The 14,239-nt window shown below is 32.5% G+C and overlaps 1 protein-coding gene across 3 annotated transcripts; it reads left to right on the top strand.

The window, feature by feature from the left end:
- Nucleotides 1-4,861: 4,861 nt before the first annotated feature.
- LOC145070695 (protein NRT1/ PTR FAMILY 3.1-like) lies at nucleotides 4,862-10,946 on the top strand. Of its 3 annotated transcripts, XM_079017650.1 has the most exons (4): nucleotides 4,862-5,040; nucleotides 9,038-9,255; nucleotides 9,360-9,925; nucleotides 9,998-10,946. In XM_079017650.1, exons 1-4 carry the CDS (start codon nucleotides 4,944-4,946, stop codon nucleotides 10,887-10,889), a joined length of 1,773 nt encoding a protein of 590 aa, XP_078873776.1. In that variant the 5' UTR covers nucleotides 4,862-4,943; the 3' UTR covers nucleotides 10,890-10,946. The 3 variants fall into 3 exon arrangements, with proteins under 3 accessions (XP_078873776.1, XP_078873777.1, XP_078873778.1); XM_079017651.1 differs by lacking the exon at nucleotides 9,038-9,255 and having other exon boundaries at nucleotides 4,885-5,040; XM_079017652.1 differs by lacking the exon at nucleotides 4,862-5,040 and having other exon boundaries at nucleotides 9,084-9,211.
- The last annotated feature ends 3,293 nt before the right edge of the window (nucleotides 10,947-14,239 follow it).

Below are 14,239 nucleotides of genomic sequence, written 5' to 3'. Positions count from 1 at the left end.
CTTACAAAAGAAAGAAAAAAAGTGGAATTGAAAACTTCCATTGACCCCGAGAAAGGGAGCTTTTACCTCTTTGAGATAGAGTTCATCCAAGTGCCTAAGCAGGTAGGGGCCAACAATGTGTACAAAGTCCCAATGACACCATCATAGTAAGCAACACCATATGCAGTAAGTGTAGGGGTAATATGGTCCAAAACCCAGCAAACCCCGATAATAAAGCAGAAAAAAGCATTTGGTACCTATAAGCTCCCAAGAGCAATCTAAAACTCAGTCAAAGGTAAAACCTATGAGTGCATGCTCTTGAAGGAACCAAGAAAGCCAATTTATTCTAAAGCCTCTAGAGACAATAAAAACCACAACAGGGGAAAAGTGCTCCATAATAGAAATAGTAAAGCTTCAAATCATAACCATGTTGAAATAGGATAATCAACAGTAAACATCTTTAAATAACATAACTAAAACAACTAAGTAGTTTAAGGAAGAACCAGTAACAATGACCAGTTAAATATGAACCAAATGCTTGAAACTAATTACTCTCTAATATTTTCAATACCCAAGATCAAAGAGTCCCTAATTATTCTTCTTCTGAATTAGCTATTTAACTTTAAAGACTTATCTCGGTTCCTCTCCTAACTGTCCTCTGTGTGTGAAAAAATAGACATAAAGACCTACAAGCATATCACACGCTAACTATTTATAAACAATTTGAAAATTCGGTTCACATCACAATCATTTGAATACTTGTACACCACTGTATGTAAATGCTCATCCACAAACAAAATAGCGGCCCCATCAATGATTCTTCAGGTTAATCTCCTGAAAAAGGAAATATGAGGTCGGATATGAAAACTATAAAACAAAATCTGAGTTTTTGCAACATAAAAGAGCCACTTACCTGGTTAGGATTAACATGATACGTGCACATTGTGTACTTGTCATTAACATTTACAATCCTAAGAAGTTTTTCAGACTCCCCTGCATCTTTTTTTTCTAAAGGCTACAATTGGATGTTCAAGAACCATGTATTTCTAAGTATGCTTTGTCAGTAACAGCAAATAAAATCAACAAAGCAAAAAAACCCTAATTTTATAGCTTCCATTTTAGGTCGAAATCAGTCGCCCAAACGACTGAATATGTGGAAGTTTTAGACATACCTGTCAAAATTAAGATTCAATGAATTCATGTTGCAATGGCGATATGAAAGCTCACCGAAAAGACAGTGGCCACGCCTTCAGCAGTTATCACGACCAAAACCGTATGGATGTTGCGAAGGAAAGAAGTAACGGAGGAATCGGCGCATCAAGAAGAAGATAGTGTAGCATCGACGTGGTAGGAAGAGAAAATAGTGAACGTCTCAGCCTCAATCTCTTGATTCCTATTTCTTTTTCCCACTGAAACGTAATCGGATAGGAAAACCCTTGTAGGTTCGATTTATAACCTCTGTGTGGGGTGATAAGAAATTGGTGAAATATTGAAGGATCTGAAACGATGAGTGAAAGTCGGTGAGGTACTGCAAAGTGAAAGTCATCCTGGAAATAACTAAAAAGAAAAACAAAAAGAAAATTCACATAGGGACGTGGTAGAAAGAGAGCAAGGAGGCCGATGAAAACGTTGGTCTACATATCAGATTTCTTTGGCTTGTTTGGTGCTTCAAAGTCATCTATGGAGTTTGTAGTTGTGGCTGATGGCGGTGATGGAGTCAGAAACGGAAAATTTGATCCCGGTGTCTGGAAGCGGACATCGATACGGTGGGAAACCATCTACAGTCGAAGTTGGGAATCGACTATCTATAAGTCTTCAGTGAAAATAAGATGCTACTTTTTTTTTGGAGATCATGAGAAAAGGGAGAAGTAGAGAGGTTACGATCGGAACCTGGATTCAACGGAAGTTGGAGATGGCGGTGGATGTAACAAATCACACGCATCTTCTTCTCAATCATGGCGGAGATGGAGAAGGCACGGCGACCTCTTTATCCTGAGAGAGTAGTGGTTACATACATCGTCGATGTTTGGGTATTGCAACATGTAACTGTACACACATCTGCTTCATTCGTGTGACAGTGAGTAACAGAAGAGACATGGTAGGCTGATGGTGGTGGTGAAGACGCTAAGCAGAAATGTAGAGGAGGTCGTCTGGTGGTCTGGTACAAAAGGATGTGTTTATGAGTATTTCGATGCGAAGAAAGGGGAGAACTGAGAAGAACACTACCAGTAACTGAAATCTAATTTGATCCGAAAGCGGTGAAGAAATGCAGAAGAACACGTGTCCACCAATATTATAGAAAATGACATAAAATGCCCCACTGTAAAGATCAGCCACAACATTGACAAAATCAAACAAACAAACATAAATAAAGGACCATTTATGTCAAATTCTTTGCAAATCTACTGTAGCTAAGGTCGGACATTTTTAATATATAGTATAATATATCTTTAAAATTATTTTATATATATTTTTATTAGAAAAACCCTTTAATGTATAATAGTTTTTCTGTTGAAGCCGCTCGTCTTTCCCATTCATCCTATCATTATGACGTGTTTGACATGGAGCGTTTAGAAGTTTTTAGCTTTTAGCGTCTGATAAAATGCTATTTTTGAACAAAAAGTCTTGTTTGGCATTACAAACTTTTAGTGTTTAGCTTAAACAAAACACTCTAAATCTAAAAGATTTCTCAAGTAACGTTTAACAAAATGCTACCAGCTACACGCTACTTATTACCATGCCGAAAAGGAGGGGAGAGGTTTCATCGTTGAGTGAGAGAAGTAGAGATGAAGCAGAACGACGACGACAAAGGTGTTGTCGTTGACAGAATCCAAGGCGACTAGATGTGGGGTTCCGTAAACAATGACATTCACTAGTTTCGAAGTTATGATGGTTTTCGTCTCAAGTAATATTTGAGTGATTAAATTTTTATCCTCTTCATCTTCTATCCAATTTTTTCAACTTCAAAGATTTGGGTTTGGATTTCTTTTGTTAACTTTTCCTGCTTTTCAACAGCAAAACCATTGAATCGAGTTTGTTTTTGGAGTTCGCTTTTTTGTTTATCTTCTTCTTCCCCAATCAACATTCATCATCTTCACCAGATTTTTTCATCTTGAAAATCTGGTGCCATTGTGCTTCAATATCTAAGAGTGATAATTGTGGGGTTTGATATGAGTTTGATTTCAGATGGAGTACCTTTATCTTAATCTTCATACCCAAGATGAACACTTTTGAAGCCAACAAAAAACAATGTTTGTTTTTGTTTGAATTCATAAAGGCGAAGGGATTTTAACTGTGTAATAGAAAATTTTGTGATTTATGTTTTGTAATCTACTATAATAAATGAAGGTTTTTTTGTCACATATCCTCTTGTCATTCATTTAGACACATGACATTTTCTAGAATTTTTAAATTTTCTATTTTCCACTTTTCATTTTATTGTATTTTTTATTTTATTAAATTAAAATTCCACATTTAATATATAAGGTAATATATATATATATATATATATATATATATATATATATATATATATATATATATATATATATATGTAAGGTATTTATTAGAAAATGTTTATATATATATAATGTATTCAATACATTAAAACCTCATTATTTTTAATAATTCAAAATTTTTCTCATTTTTCTTATAAATTCAAAATTTTCAAAGTGTTAAAATTTTATATTTAATTTCTACTATAATAAATGAAGGTTTTTTTGTCACATATCCTCTTCTCATTCATTTAGACACATGACATTTTCTAGAATTTTTAAATTTTCTATTTTCCACTTGTCATTTTATTGTATTTTTCATTTTATTAAATTAAAATTCCACATTTAATATATAAGGTAATACATATATGTAAGGTATTTATTAGAAAATGTTTATATATATAATGTATTCAATACATTAAAGCCTCATTAATTTTAATAATTCAAAAAAATTCTCATTTTTCTTATAAATTCAAAATTTTCAAATTGATAAAATTTTATATTTAATTTTTTTTTAAATAAACTCATGTAATACATGGTTTTCATACCTAGTATTTAATAAAATAATCCATAGTTATTATTAGAGAGACGGGGGAGGAAATAAAGAAGTGGTAACGGTAGTTTTAGTGGAGGGGGGACGATATATGGTGAATTACCATTTATAGTGGTGGTGGTGATCTGAGATCAATCTTCAATCTAATTTCTCAAGTATGCATAGACAAGTAGATGTAATTTCAATGCCACTGGGATATATTATGTAGATCATACTGCCAACCGAACCGCACATGTTAATGTTATCGGATCCCTTCAGATGGATTATAATGATTTTTTAACACGTAAAATTGGACTTTAAGCCCCTAGACTACTAAAAAGGAAAGATAAATGAGCTTTTTAGATAGAATATAAGAGTAAAATATTATAAAACTAAACGCATGCTTATTAAAAACATTATCGGCTGCCTACGATAATACATTGGTTTATCCAATGGATTCTTGATCTCTACCAAGGGAATTTTCAGCGTAGAACTCAACCTACTTACGAATCCGGAGAAACGGTCGAGGTGATTAATGATCACATGAAATCACAAGATCTAGTTCAGAATTTCTAACTACAAAATAAGCAATTCTATAACGTAAACTAGATAACAAAACCGAAATTTTACAACTACATTAGCCAATTTCTACATAGAGATCAAATGAACTGTGCATATTGTGAGTACCACAAAACCAAACCCACACAATACCAAAAACTAAAAGACAACATGAACCTGTGCGCAGCATTTATTCTTCTTTTAGTTTTCAACGCTAAATTAAAAGTTTAAGATGTCTTGGCTCCCTACAATTGGCCATTAATATGTTTTTTGTCGTATGAAGACCCCACCAAGCATAATAATATTGTAGCCATTGTGCATATTATTGTTTGAATCAGCCACTTGTGAAAGCTTCAGATTACTCCAAAAACATCAACAAGATGGAACCAGAAAATAAGCACATGGAAGATGAAGAAAGTATGGAGGTTGCAAAGCGAAAGAAGCTTGGTGGGATCAAAACCCTTCCCTTTATCCTTGGTATGTATACTCAAACCCGACTCATATTTCATGATCTATTAAAGCTTCTAGCGATCGAGTATACATATGTTTGGTAATATATTAAATCTGGTATCCATACTCACAACACAACCTTGAAACTAATGCGACAACTCAAGTTTAGATATGAAGGAATTGATTGATGATTAGGTCCAACAGGGTAGAGACGCACAGCGGCATAGAAATAGTTGTTTGATTGCTAGATTTAAATAGCAATCGATGCACCATGGATTGGATGATATGACTTAATTAATCCAATAAGTTATATACTTAGTGTATTTTTTTTTCTTAATGTATAAATAACAACTTAAAAAGATAAGTCAAAATATGAATCATATATATACAAATATATATATTCTTCTTTCCATTATATTCAATGGGTTATTCACTTCTCAATTAATTTTATTTAAGTATATCCCTATTTATAAATTTATAATTAATTACATTCGGTACATACATATTTATATAAAAAGCAATTATTACTTATATCAAATGTTTAAAAGTTCGTACAAAATATTTTTTATTTAAGTATTTTATCATTTTATCATTTTATAATTCAATTTTACTTTTTAAGACATTTTTATTATTTATTACATAGCAAATTCATATCTACGACATTGAGCATAGAATTTGTTAATTCGACATAGTAAATAGTGGGTGATTAAATCCTATTCCTAATAAAAAATAAAAATAAAAAAAATAAAAAACTTTATTTAGTGACCGTTTTCTTGTTCCCGTTAATTCGCAATGAATAATGACTTATTGAAGAAAAGTTAATATGCATGAATTTATCATCTCAATAAAAGGTTGGATGCATGAATATATTTATTTTTTGAGACTATAACTATGATTGACATATTAATTAAAAAGTTATTTCTTAAATAAAAAATTAATTGATAGCTAAAAAATTAGTTGATAAAAAAACAATGTTTGATAAAATTACCTGAAATATATAAAATGATATAAAATAATATTTTAAATGAATTTGTTTATATAATTAATTTGGGTGTATATTTAAAAAAAAAATCTCCTAAAAAGCCAATCTAAATAACTTTTTAAAAACCTAGCTTATAATCCACTTTTTAACTTATCAAACATGACCACGTAAAAAAAAACTCGAAAAATAAGATAGTTGTGACGCATCAAAGATAACCTAAATGACTTTTTTACATATATTTCACCAAATAAATTAAGGTCCGATACATTTCTTGTAAAATATTTTATGCTATCAATAGCGTGCTATAGTGGTGCTATAGCAACGCTATAGTTTTTTGCGATAATACTGAACCGCTATTTTGAAATAACATTTATAAATAGCAGTGACGCTATTATCGGCACGATTGACCGCTATTTACCGCGAATCCCATCAGTGTTATAGCGACGCTACACCCGCTTTTACAATTTCACACACATTGGGCTACTTTTACAAAGAAAAAACCGATTATGTACTATTTCAATATTAAATCGGTATTTTTTTTTAATTTGTCCACTACACTTTGGTTTTAATAAGTCCAAAGAATAAATCTAATTAATTACAAACTACAAACCAACAAATGACAACTTCTCGTTCTCATCTCTTTCTGTATGTAGAAACCACGAACAACTTGAGTTGCAATGACACTTTGACATTTTAGTTTTCATATTACCATATTAGAATATTATATATATGGTTTATGTGATGTTCTTATATGAATTATATATAGTATTAATACTCTAATATATATAAACTTGGTATAAATATATAATATAAATTACACATAATATTAAAAACCGTTATATCACCGTTATACCACCGTGATAACCGCGATTTCAAATAGCGGCATGTGACCGCTATTGAAATTTCGACCGCAATAACTGCTTAGAAAATATTATTAAGAAATTTTCTTAATGCTAAATGCTAAAGACAAAAAAAAAGTGCACTAATTTTCAAAAATCAAGATTCTATAAAAAAAAAAAAAAAAAAAAAAAAAAAAAAAAAAAAAAAGGTGATAAAACCTTTTTATGTTCTTTTTTCGAAGATAAAACATTATCAAAATTTATAGTTTTATTTTTAAATGCATTTTGCTTCGCTAAATCGATTGACACTTCTCTTTATAATATATCAAAGTGAACTAATAATTTCACTCTTACTATATCCTTCAAAAGCATGATATTTTTCATATAATTTAATTTGAACGTATAGCCAAATACATTTTCAAAATTTGACTTAGCCTTTTGGGCTTTAATTTTATATTGTAAATGTTTACATATGGTGTCAAATCTTAATTAATATTATAACATATTTAAAAAAAAAATTATTGTTAATAATATAAATGAGATTTGTAAGATGTAATTATACTTTAACTAACATATTATTATTATTTTCTTTTAAATTTTTTAGTGGTATAGTATTAAATAAATTTTTTAATCGGATGTCCTTTTATAATTAGAGGCCTCATGTGATCGCATGATCCGCAAGGCCTATGGATGAGCAGTGGAACATGGTATTCGCTTACGAAATTGTAACCGCCTCAGAATTGCTGGTTCCGGAATTGAAATCGCCTTAAACGGTTCCAGTTTTGGTTCTCATTTTTGCGGAACTGCTAGGTACCAATCAGAACCAACACACACACACACACACACATATATATATATATATATATATATATATATATATATATATATATATATATATATATATATATATCACAATCACATACATTGTACAATATCTTAAATAACATCGTTTAAAATTCTAGAATTTCAAGCAATTTCTTTTGAACATTTAAATCGATAGAATTTATTTATAGGTTCTAAGAACTATACATATATTTACTCATGATATTATTTATGATAGTGATATTTTCTAATCCTCAATTTTAAGACCGAAGTGAATTTTATATTGATGTTATTGATAAATTTATTGTAAGCTTATAATAGATATATTTTTATAAGTTTTAAAATTTCAATAAATTTAATAAACCATGTACCGGCTAGCTATTGGAACCGCTACCTGCCGATTGCGATTCAAGTTCCAACATTTTAGGAATCGTTGTTTCGATTCCGGTTACAGATAAAAAAATTGGATAACTGCCTATGTTCATCCCTATCATACCTGGCATGGAATAATCTATTCTAATAAAAGAATAGTTTTATTCGCATTTTGACATGTGTGACCCTATTAGGCTTGTTAATTAATGCATGTTTTATTATTCTTTTGTCATGTGTCATCATATTATCTCTCCTAATTAATGTATGCCACTTGTTAAATATTGATTCTCCATTTCAAATTTCAAAACTTAAATTTTTAATCCTAATTAAATTAAATTAATAACAATAGAATAAAAATTAATACAAATTATAAAATAATATAATTTCATATATTTATTTAAATCAATGATTATAAATTTATATAACTAATAAAATCTCTTGATTAATAATATATTTAAAATAATTGATTAATAATTTTAAATTTTTACTATAAAAGTTTATAAATTTTGAAACCGTGGTTTTCACGAGTTATAATCTAGTAATATAATATATTAATCAGTTTTTAAAATATTTATTAGTTTTGACGTGAGATGAGTTGGTGTTGGTATACATGAAACAAGGTTTTTTTTTACTTAACCATTAAATCGTTCGGTCCAGATTAACGCAATATATAAATGACTAGATCAGATGCTTAACATATTATGCATATTAAGTCCCAAAGAAACATCCAGTAATAATTAGTACTAGTATTTTTAAAAGTATATGACATTGTTTATATCAAATATGCATCCTTTATAGTATTTTATAACTAAATAGTTTTTATCATTTTGAATGTAGAATTAAAACATATACTGAGCATATATATTTATCATTTAACACTAGACAAAAGGGGCAAAATGTTAATTTACCAATGAAAAATTGTTGAATTTCACAATGGACACCATGCATAGATATATCATTGTCATGTGTAACAAGCTACCAATGAAGCTAGCTTTTGATGATTTGGCAGCAAATGAGATATGTGACAGATTCGCCGCTACCGGATTCCATGCCAATTTGATCACATACTTGACCCAACAACTCAACATGCCATTGGTCAAGGCTTCCAACACTCTCACCAACTTCAACGGCGTCGCTAGTTTTATGCCCATCATCGGTGCACTCGTCGCCGATTCTTTCGCCGGTCGTTACTTCACCATCATCATCGCCTTGCTCATCTACGAGCTGGTTCAATTCTTATCGATTTCCACTCCACATTCCACACCACCTACTCATATATACACATGCATTAATAATGAAACCTAACGATCGACTTCATATCATCTCTGCAGGGAATGATCATCATTACTATATCATCAATCTTGCCTCAATTCCGGCCACCGCAATGTCCGACCCAAGTCAACTGCAAAGAAGCGTCATCATCTCAACTATCGGTGCTGTATATCTCCCTCCTCCTTACCTCAGTCGGGTTAGGAGGAACTCGGCCGTGTGTCGTTGCGTTTGCGGCTGATCAACTTGACATATCTAAATTGAAAACACAAGCAAAAACAACCAGCTGGAATTTCTTCAACTGGTACTACTTTTTCTTGTCGCTCGCAAGTCTATCTGCTCTTACGGTGGTTGTGTATATCCAAGATAGGGTGAGTTGGGGTTGGGGACTTGGGATTCCAACGATAGCAATGGGTATTGCATTCGTAGCATTTTTAGTAGGTTCTCCGCTTTATCAGAACATAAAACCACAAGGAAGCCCGTTTGTTAGACTTGCTCAAGTGATCGTTGCTGCAACAAAGAAATGGAAAACCGTGGTGCCTTTGGATGATAATCTTCTTTATCAGAATAAAGAGCTTGATGCAAGTATTTCTAAGGATGGACGACTTGTTCACACAAATCAACTGAAGTAAGATATGTCAAAACATACATGCACACTATTATTCTATTAATATTGAATCTTTATTCTATGTTTTTGAAGGTGGTTTGATAAAGCTGCCATAGTTACCGATGAAGACACCGATCTCATTTCAAACTCACCAAAGCTCTGGCGAATCGCTACTGTCCACAGAGTTGAAGAACTAAAGTCCATGATTCGATTGTTGCCAATCATATCAACAGGAATAATTTATGTAATGGCTTATTCACACCAAGCTAGCTTCACCCTCACGCAAGCTCGCACCATGGATCGCCATCTCTCCCCCTCATTTGAAATCCCTCCGGCGAGCATGGCAGTCTTCGGTGTCATCGGCACCCTTGTTACTCTAGCATTATACGATCGTGTATTCGTCCCCTTTGCATATCGCTTCACAAAAAACCCTTCAGGAATCACATGTTTACAAAGAATCGGTGTAGGTTTTGTCGTAAACATTCTGGCAACATTTGTGGGATCATTTGTGGAGATTAAAAGAAAACAAGTAGCAAGAAATCATAACTTGCTCGACAAACCAACTGTAATGATACCCATAAGTGTGTTTTGGTTGGTTCCTCAGTATTCACTTCATGGTGTAGCAGAAGCGATGTTCCACGTTGGTAAACTCGAGTTTCTTTATGATCAGTCGCCGGAAAGTATGAAAAGCACGGCGTTGGCTCTTTACTGGAGTGCAATTGCAGTTGGACAGTATGCAGGGACGTTAATGGTGACCATGGTTCATAAGTACACTAATAAAAACGGGAGAAATTGGCTCCCTGATCGGAATTTGAATAGAGGTAGATTGGAATACTACTACATGCTAGTTAGTGGGATTCAAGTTTTAAACCTTTTTTATTATTTCGCATGTGCATGGTTTTATACTTATAAGCCATTGGAAGAGCATGCAAAAAGTAAAGAAGATGGAGATTTGGAGTTAGTCGTAGATAACACTACAATTTGACGATTGTAATCTGATTTTTTTATATGGAAAAACGATATGAAAATGGCTTTAATTCTAGCTAGCTAGTCTTTATTGAATCCTCTCAATGAGTAAGTAATCCAAAAACCCAACAAGAAAGTCAAATTCAAATGTTCATTAAGCCTGGCATGACATCATCATCTTTATCTCTCTTATCGTCCATGTATTTTCCATTCGAATTTCCTTTGCATGCTTCATGTTCTTCATATTCATCGGTTTCTTGCATCTTTTCTTTTCCTTTGCCTTTTGGGTCACTCTTTTTTGCCATTTCTTCTTGTTCATATAATGCCATCCTAACAGCAAATGTTGTCTTTCTTGCCGTTGCTCTTCCTCTTCCTCTTTTTGCCGTTGCTCTTCCTCTTTTTCCAGCTTTTTCCATGGGCGACTTACGCTTACGCTTCTTCACTTCTCCTTGCCATTCCTCGCCACTACTTTCGCTACTTTTTTCATCAGCTTTATCGTTTGACTCTGTCTGTGTCTGTTCTAGACCTTCATTATTTGATCTTGACTGTGTCTGTGACTCTTCTCTCTGTTCTTGACCTTCATTGTTTGCTCTCGCCTCTGCGAGTCTTCTTGCGTGAAAAGGATTAGTCTTCGATACCCGAGCCATTGGATTTTAAGCACAAAATCTCTAAACTAGTCTTACTCCTATGTGTGTTTGATTTCAAAACCAGAAAAGTTCCTGAAAAAAATTGAATCCAGGAAAAAGAAGTATCACATAATGTACAAGGAAGAATATGACTAAAGAAAGAATGTCTCTTTATGTCAGGATCGAAATTGAACAACAGAATGGAACAATGATCCTAATAAACAGTAAAAAGAGAAAAAAAATTAAGATCCTCAGAAACTAAAAGGTAAAGTGGAATATCGATTCAGATGGAAACATAAATCAGATTCGATTCGTAAAACAAAGTCAAGAAAGTAAACTACTGAATTCTCACGAAAGGGTTGAAGAAGACTGAACAGAATGAACACAATAAGAAAAAGATTCAAGTATTTGCAGAATTTGTTAACAGAAATCAAAGATTACAAATAAAACTATGTAAAATATTCACGAACATTTCAAAACACGACTAAGAAGCTTGAATTAAGAGAGATTCAAAATCTTGATACAAATTCAAAAACCCTAAATGAGCGCCAAGAGTAGAAATTAATGCAAGAACAGGGAGGAAGAGGGAGTAAAGATTCGTAATGTAAATGAAATGCGAATCGATCATATATATGATCAGACTATCGAGTGCGAGTAATAAACAGAGTAGGCCAATTAAGAAACTGTTATGAAATTTCGAAAATTCCAAACAAGAAACTGAAATTTGACATCAGTAGAGAGATGAATGTAACTAAAAGAGAGAGAGAGAGAATGGTACCTATGAATGAAGCATTTGATTACTTGAAAATGTAATCACTAATCATCCGCATTACCAATGGAAGGTGGTGATGGAAGTCGAAGCCTGAGTTGCATTATGAATTTATGATCACAGAAAATTTTGATGCATAGTGATTATGAGTTATAGCAGAAGGAATTCATAGAAGAATCAAGTACTGAACTACTTGCATCGCTAGAGCTTCAACGAAAGGCGGCAATTTTTCGTATTGTACACGTGGAACCACGGTATTGGTGCATAATGTGGAAGTCGTTTTTTTTTGTTTGTTTTACAAAACGGTGGTATGCAGCTACTTAAGCGAATTTAACAACTTGAAAACGATTATAAAATACTATAAATAATAAGATATGTTAAAAATGTATTAAGTTTTTACTCTCCTCATTTATAACTTCGGAACAATCACATTTAGATTAAACTATATTAACTCAAAACTATTGGTATCAATTATATTTTGATGGCATATATTTCGATGATTGAAATTTATTACTTATTGTGGCATGGTATTCTTAAATTTGGTTTAAAAAATAAACACAAGTTTTTGCCGATTCTCTATTGGGCCTAAGAAAGAGTTCGTACAGTCGTACTAGGTCCTTTTCCATTGTGTAATGTTTATTGAACTTTCTCTGTAAGGCTTCCCACCCCCCCACCCCCCCCAAAAAAAAAAAAAGTCTATTTTCGTTTGAAGTAAAGGTCTTGGTAGATTACTACTCGAGACTCAAGAGATATATTATATAATTATATAGCTGACTCGATCAATATAATCTATCGATCAAAATGTGCAACACAAAATTTTTGACATTTTACTAAGTGATCAATTAAAGAGTATAGCTAAATAATACGAATTATAGTAATACATCATTGTTATTTTATAATATATCACTATTATCAAGTAATAGTTACAAATAGGTTAATTAAAGAGTAAGTCATGGTTGTGTATTCAGTGGCGGACGCAGACTGTTTTAGTAGGGGGTGTCCCTCGTACTTCAAGCGGGTGCACCTAATAAAAAAAAAATTACACTGCGTGCCGAAAATTGAGCAATGGTCCGGGACCCCAAATGTCCTACATAGGTCCGCCACTGTGTGTATTTGTTGGAAAGCTCCAGACAACACACAAAAATAAATAAATAAAATAATAATAATCCATCGTGTATTATTAATAAGAGCATCCATAATGAATTTTTGGGAATTTTTTCATCCCACAAAACACATTAAATTTAAGAAAAAAAATACTAGGGGAGGAGCTTTTTCATGGAGCTTCAAGCTCTTGGTATAAGTTTTTTCAATGTTTAGCGAGCTTATAGGTTTTCAATCAATTATATACAAGATGTTTAAGAAAAAGAAAACTGATAAAAGATATCCTAAGATATAATAAAATTTTTATATTAAACACTTAAGACTAGTGGCTACGGTCTACGTGACAATGCCTCAATGGCGTTTAGGGCTATGGAACACCATTCCTGCTTATGACCAGATGCATGGCATGCACCTGATCTATGCGCAACGCACATTTCAAAAAGTCTTACAAATTGCCCCGTTTCGTATATGTCGCTCATATCTTGCCCTACAACCCCTCTCTCTCAGTTCTACCTCTTGTAGCCAATTTTCCTTAGTTTTTGGGTAGTCAGTGAAGCCCTGCGACCCCTTGAGTACCTGACTTGTAGTAGCCACCGAGTAGAAGTTCTGCCTATACATATTCAATACTTTTAGTCAGGAAAACTCTATAAGTATCCCTACACTTACTATGCTTCAATGCAAATTATGGTTATCATCATAAGTCGTTAATATGAACATGTAATTAAGATTTCTCAGTGATTCCAAGTCATAATGTTGATAGATCTATTAACGGGAGTGATGTCTAGGCTGGATTTAGTGAGGTGTTTAAAGTGGAATTTCCAAAAAATATACTTTATATACCAAACGGACCTACATCTGATATGATCCTACCTG

The sequence above is a fragment of the Lactuca serriola genome, chromosome 8 (assembly GCF_051521515.1).
Source record: "Lactuca serriola cultivar US96UC23 chromosome 8, Lser_US96UC23_V15, whole genome shotgun sequence".
In the NCBI taxonomy this organism is placed as follows: domain Eukaryota; kingdom Viridiplantae; phylum Streptophyta; class Magnoliopsida; order Asterales; family Asteraceae; genus Lactuca; species Lactuca serriola.
The sequence above is the reverse complement of the archived record's forward strand: the minus strand, read 5'-3'. Positions and strand labels throughout refer to the sequence as shown.